This window comes from Austrofundulus limnaeus, unplaced genomic scaffold (assembly GCF_001266775.1).
Source record: "Austrofundulus limnaeus strain Quisiro unplaced genomic scaffold, Austrofundulus_limnaeus-1.0 Scaffold7, whole genome shotgun sequence".
NCBI lineage: Eukaryota > Metazoa > Chordata > Actinopteri > Cyprinodontiformes > Rivulidae > Austrofundulus > Austrofundulus limnaeus.
In genome coordinates this window covers 3,255,892-3,262,852 of record NW_013952409.1, presented here as the reverse complement: position 1 = coordinate 3,262,852, position 6,961 = coordinate 3,255,892, and the positions used below count along the sequence as shown (strand labels likewise).

General features: G+C 39.7%; 1 protein-coding gene across 1 annotated transcript in view; it reads left to right on the top strand.

The window, feature by feature from the left end:
- The window catches only part of LOC106535964 (polypeptide N-acetylgalactosaminyltransferase 18), a gene marked incomplete at its 5' end in the record, with an annotated part of 198,638 nt that overhangs the window by 118,336 nt on the left and 73,341 nt on the right, over nucleotides 1-6,961 (top strand). The window contains 2 exon segments of the mRNA XM_014033117.1: nucleotides 1,113-1,320; nucleotides 2,184-2,350. Of these exon segments, the coding sequence (XP_013888571.1) occupies nucleotides 1,113-1,320; nucleotides 2,184-2,350 (375 nt within the window).

Below are 6,961 nucleotides of genomic sequence, written 5' to 3'. Positions count from 1 at the left end.
ATGTGTGGATGGTTGAATGGATGGATGTATGGATGTATGGATGGACGGATGGATGGATGGATGGACAGATGGATGGTTGGATGGACAGATGTATGTATGGATGGTTGAATGGATGTGTGGATGGTTGAATGGATGGATGTATGGATGTATGGATGGACGGATGGATGGATGGATGGACAGATGGATGGATGTACGGATGGATGGATGGACAGATGGATGGATGGATGGTTGAATGGTTGAATGGATGGATGTATGGATGTACGGATGGACGGATGGATGGATGGATGGACAGATGGATGGATGGATGGTTGAATGGATGTGTGGATGGTTGAATGGATGGATGTATGGATGTACGGATGTATGGATGGATGGATGGATGGACAGATGGATGGATGTACGGATGGATGGATGGACAGATGGATGGATGGATGGACAGATGGATGGATGTACGGATGGATGGATGGACAGATGGATGTTGGATGGATGGATGGATGTACGGATGGATGGATGATGGTTTGGTTAAAGTTTGCAGACTTTTCTCAGATCCTGGATATTTGACTGTCAGAAGCTGAAAAACTGATCTGTGTTTAAACTCTGCACAGATTCAGGCTCCATTCTGCCTGCAGCCACAGGAACAACTGCAGACTGACACTTTGTGTTCACGCTGTAATTTAAACAAACAAAAAAATATAAAAATGGATTTGTTTCCAACAGGGCTGTTTTTATTGAGCCCTTAAGCATCTTTATTCCTGTTCTCATTGTTTACTGTCACACATGAAGAACAGCTCGGTGCTGCACATCTAACACCAAACAAAAAGCTTCCATGTTTATTAAAACAAGAAATATTCCATCGCTCATGTTAGTGGATTTTGTCCACCTCTGCACAAAGAAACATTTGTAATGATAATAAAAAATGCCATTTATCTCAAATCACATGCAGGTTTTATTCTCTTGTTCTCATGTTGCTCACTTTATTCCTCCATCCTTCAGRAAACTGGTTTCTTCTGATGACCACAGACTTGATGCTTGGGCTCAACAATAGGTCTTAAAAAATTACTTAAACGATATATTTAGTCTCAAAATGCTCAGTGTCTCCCGTCTTCTGTCCACAGATGCCCCTCAGAAGGATGGTGAAGATGCAGCATCTTCATCAGACTCTGCCTCAGACTCCGCCCCCTCGCTGTTCAACCACTGGGGTCACGACCTCGGCCCCGAGAGCAGAAGAGTCGCACTCAAAAAGTTTCGTTACTATGGATACAACGGCTACCTGAGTGACCGCATATCCCTGACCAGGCCCATTCCAGACCTACGACCCGACGGGTCAGTCTTCTGTCCATCCATCCATCCATCCATCCATCCATCCATCCATCCATCCATCCATCTACCTATCCATCCATCCATCCATCCATCCATCCATCCATCCATATCAAGCTATTGATGTGTGTTCTGGAGGGATTTTATATGGAAAAGGATTCAGGTCACACAGCAAAGTTTTTTTTCCTGAGTTCTAAATTTAATAACAGAATTCTGAATTTTTTTTCTCTGATTCTGAGAAAAAAGTCAAAATTCTGAGAAAAAAATTCAGAATTTTGACTTTTTCCTGATTCTGAGAAAAAATAATTTCTGAGAAAAATGTCTGAATTTTTTCCTAATTCTAATAAAAAAGTCAGAATTCTGAGAAAAAAAGTAAAAAATCTGAGAAAAAAATCGAATTTTGACTTTTTCCTGATTCTGAGAAAAAATTCAAGATTCTGTGAAAAAAGTCAGAATTCTGAGAAAAAATTGAATTTTGACCTTTTCCTGATTCTGAGAAAAAAAAGTCAAGGTTCTGAGAAAAAGGTCAGAATTCTAACTTTTTCCTAATCCTGACTTTGAAGTTCTGAGAAAAAAGTCAGAATTATGTTTCCTAATTTTGTTATTAAAGTCCTAATTCTGAGAAAAAAGTCAGAATTTTGAGATTTCTAAGAAAAGATTCAGAACGTTGACTTTTTCCTGATTCTGAGATTGAAATCAAATTCTGAGAAAAATCAAATTTCGAGAAATTTTATTTTTATTTTTTTGCTCTGAGGCCCTCATCCTCTTCCATAATTTTCAGACAGTTGGATGTGATGCGGACGTTTTTGTTTTTTCTTTAAAAAAAAAAAAACTTGAAATCTATTCTTTCTATTTCTTTGTCCTTTCAGATGCAAAAACATGTCGTACTCATCAGACCTCCCTCAGCTCAGCGTAATCTTCATCTTTGTCAACGAAGCCCTGTCCGTTCTGTTGCGCTCCGTCCACACCGTAATCCAGAGGACGCCGGCCCACCTCCTCAAAGAGATCATACTGGTGGACGACCACAGTAACAGCCGTGAGAATCTCATTTAAAAACACTTTATTTCCTCCGAGCCGCACGTCGTGTTTCTTTTTAGCCTCGACTCATTTAAACGTCCAAGCAGCACCTGAGGAGACACTTTAGCTCATATAAGGAGACTTTTCCTGTTTAACAAGTTTAGTAAAAAAAAATGATATATAAATATATATATTACCAATATTATGAGCCCCTTTTAAAGATTTCTTGCTTTGTTTTCTGCCCACCCTGCACACATGTGGGACCAGCAGCAGGTGGAGGAGTCGTTCTTCCCTCCAGTGCTGTAATAACTCTGTGGGCTCAGATTTCCCCCCGGGTTAACTGTCAGAAAGAGCGAATAATAACTGCGGCGTGTCCTCACCTCTGACTGCGTGTCCTGCTTCATCTCAGGATGGCACTCGAGTAAAAACGACGAGGAGGGAAGATGGGTTTGGACCCACTTGTCCTGAGGAAAAAAGAGATATCATCACGACTGTAACAGTCCAATTTAAAACGATATAATATGAATTAAAAAAAGATTTGTGCTGCACTCAGACAACGAGCGGTTCTGCCGTTTGATTCAGCGTTAAACTATCTGTGTGGGATCATATCAGTGTTGGTTGAGTGAGAAACGAGAGACGTTGCAATTAAAAACACACGATGCGTCAAAATATTTTTAAGAGTAACGCTGGAGTGAAATTTGTTTCCTTATTTATTTGTATTTTATGCAGTCAGCTGCCTCCCAGCAGAGCCTGAGCTCACTGTTTCCGCTTCTTTTAAGGTCGAGGGTTGAGTTCGAAATATATTTAATCAGCAGATAAAACTTCTTACTGTTTTCTCTACCAGTGTGTGAAGATAACAAAATGCCATTTTATAAATTCACCTTTTGCTTTTGTGCACACTGTCAGCAGATGTGATGCTACTTTAGTGCTAAACAACACAAACATAATCAAGAGTTGTGCATGTTTTAGCACTGTACAAAATCATATATGTCAAACTGAAGGCCCGCGGGCCAAATGTGGCCCGTGAAAGCCTCAAAGATCAATCAATCAACTTTATTTCTATAACAGGTTTTAAAAACTGCAGGGATAACCAAAGTGCTGTACAATAAGAGTGTACAGTTAAATGTTTTGAAAAGTATAAAAAATACAAATTCAGGTATTTTTAATTTATTTATTTCTGAGGATGGCTTCAAAGGATTCTGCAGCTGTTCGTGGTTTAATAATTTATTCATTAAAAAGCACCACATGCAGGTCATAGACAAACTGTTCCTCGTAGTGTTTAACATCACATCTGTTATAAACAGCTGTTTATAACTCAGATTATATTCCAGTAGCTTAAATCTTGCTGGGATACCAGCTTTAATCAAAAGCTCTGTCAGATCAGACACACTAGTTTCTTCTTACAGCCCAACAGCATACGTGTTAGGTTAAACTGTGCGTAGGTGTGAGTGTGAAAGTGTGTTTCTGTGACGGTTGTTGATTAAAGTGTAGCTGAAGTTTCACACAATCACTTCTGGGCCCTGAACAGGAAACATGCTGGTTTAAAAAAAAGGATTTAAAAAAGAACAAAGCTCTATAGAAATATTTTTTGTAGGAAATGGCATAAAGATTCCTGCTTATTGGACTAACCTGTAGTTTAAAATAGTGCTGGGCGGTATACCGTTTTGTACCGAATTCCGGTTTTTATTTTTGTTATGATATGAATTTTTTGAATACCGGACATTCCGGTTTAAATAGCGGAACGTTTCGTCGCGGCCGCCAGWGAACTGTTGTTTCCCGGGGGACATTTTTCCTTGCTGCACCGCTATGTGCGTTAGCATGCTAATGTTTGGAGCAGCTAGTTGCAGCAGCGGGTGGCGATTCCGCTGCTTATATTGACTGACGTTTAAAAAATCATCCCGTTTTCACTGTCGCTGAATGTAGTAAACACCTCCTCAGTGACGTGCACAGTTAGATTTAACGTGGTTAGTTAATATGGAGACGTTATGCTGATGGAGACTTAACGTGGTTCTATTGTGAAAAGCCCACAGGAAGTAGTTCGTAGTGGAGTTGGAATTGACTGGTGTGCAAGGTGAGTCGTGCTGATAAGCTTTAATAAATAACATAAAACAATAAACCCGATCATAATCTTTTCTTAACCCTCCTCCTTCACGACTGGACCAAAATGCATCACTACTGTCTCCAACCACCAGTCAGAGAAAAGACACAGAGGAGGGAAACAGAGACACAGAGGTACAAGTAAAAGAAAAAAAGTCAATAAGCAGGGTTTGTACATTTTATTATCAGCTGAGCTGTGATGAAAAGAAAAAACCGTCAAATACCGTGAAACCGGTGAAAATGTTGAAAATATCGTGATATAAAATTTAGAACATATCGCCCAGCTCTAGATTATAATTACCTCCACCAAGGGCGAGGTAATGTTTTCTGTTGCGTATGTCTGTCTGTCTGTGGACAACATTACTCAAAAACTTGTGGACAGATTATCATGACGTTTTTACCACAGGTGGGTACTGAGCCAAGGAACACCATTACATTTTGGTGATGCTCCGGATAACGATGCGGATACAGGATTTTTTTTTTCTTTTAACACTCTGAAATCGGCAAAGCTGTGATGCTTTCACAGGGCTTCAGTAAAAAACAGTGAGCTGGATTGGACAGCACGGACTTCAAACTTTATAAAAGTAATGTTAAAACCAGATTTAATGATGAATAATTTTGGCCATGATATGCACTTTTACAGAACATTTTGTGACCAGGAAGTGCGTGACTGCACCATGAAACCTATTTTTCCCATTTCCTCAAACACACCACACTTCCGAAACAACCAATCAGAACAGTTTGTCTCTACTAGGCTTGTAAACAGAGAGCTGCCGGGCCTCAAAGTTTGGAGACGGGGGGAGCCAGGAAGCACTTTATAAAGAGAGTCAAACCATTACAAACTCAAACAAGGGGATAAAACAGATGTTTTACATGGTGAAATGTGACTGATGAAAACTTAGGAGCTTAATCCCACACCAGTTTGACCATGAATAACGTCAGGTGACCAGTCTGACTTTTTTTTTCACATTGGACTCCACCAGAAGAAACCTCGTGCATACTGCTGCTTAAATGTTCACTACGTCAGAACTTATTCAGCAAATGTGTTTCCATCTCTGCTTTTGCACATTAACTCTTACAGGATGGAGGAAATTGGTCTTGGTGGAGGTTTGCACTCTCCCAGTGCTTCTAGTTTTCCATTGCTACCAAAAACACGTTGAATGAAAAGCTAAATAAATTCAGCTTTGTTTAATTAAAAGTCTACTGTTCCATTATATGGCTCCGATCCAAAGTTCAGTAAATCCAATTAGAGGCTGGCTTCCTCAGGTGAACTACAGCATCAATATTTCATGTTCCACTTGTTCTTCTTTTGCTTTGCACTAAACTTGAACATGTGTAACCATTAGCTGCATCGTCGGTGTACGTATATCTAAAAAAAGATAATCTTAAAGCGGCTGCAGCCTGGATGAGCCTGGTCTCTATGGGGGCTGCTGTTATTAATTGTGTCACGTTCTATGAAACATATTGTATTTCATAGCTGCCAAATCTATAATTACTATTATGAGAAATCTGTCTCAGCTCCCATCGCCTGCAGATTTTATGGGTCTCTCAGTGCTTCTCTCTTCTTCAATAATACAATATATCAAAGTTTAGCTATGGTGGCTGCACACAGCTGAATGCTGATTAGTGAAGCAACCAGGGGGATAAATGCATTCATCTTTTCTCTCAATTTATTCCCTATTAATGCGTTACAAGTGTTCAACCTAATAATTTTCTCGGAAATGTGATTTAATGCTCTTGCGTTGCAATCAATTACAATTATGCCGAGGCTTTTCACAGTGAAAGTAAATGATGAAGGATAAGAGTGGAAGTTAATAAATGCATCCTATTGATTTACATGGTGTAATTAAAACAAATTAGGGTCAGCTGAAGCTAAACATAAGCAACATTAGAACTGCAGAAACCCCTTTTGCTCTGCTTAAAACATTCAGAGGTCTTCATGAAGTGTTTTTCACTAAGTCCTGCAGGTCCAGTCAGTTGGAAACATCGTGTTAATTGTGTCTTTGCATGTTGGGAAAGTCTCACTAGCTTCCACTCAGATGGATAACCAGAGTGCAAAGTAGGTGTGAGTTACAGATTTGCTTCATTTGCTGCCTTGATCTGGAGGTAATGTTTGATTTATATATATATATATTTAAGCGTTCACATATGTACATGTGATGCAGTAAAAGATTCCTCCGAGCCTCCCAGCTCCAACCTAAACGAGTCCATTTGTCTTCCAGCAAACTGCGTCTCTTAAAAGGCAAACAGTGACTGGAGATTCCAGGCTGATGCTAAAAATGAAATGAAAGAGGACGGCATCATGTAACCCTGCAGGCGTGATTACACCACTGATAAACACCCAACATGTAAACAGTGAAATCCATTGTTCCGCTGTCGGCAGACTGCTTGTGTTTCTGTCTGGGCTCAGAGACGGCGGGTAAAATAAGTATTTAACTCGTCACCATTTTTCTCAGTAAATATATTACTAGAGGTGCTAATGACATGAAATTTTCACCAGATGTTGGTAACAACCCAAGTGATCCATACATAC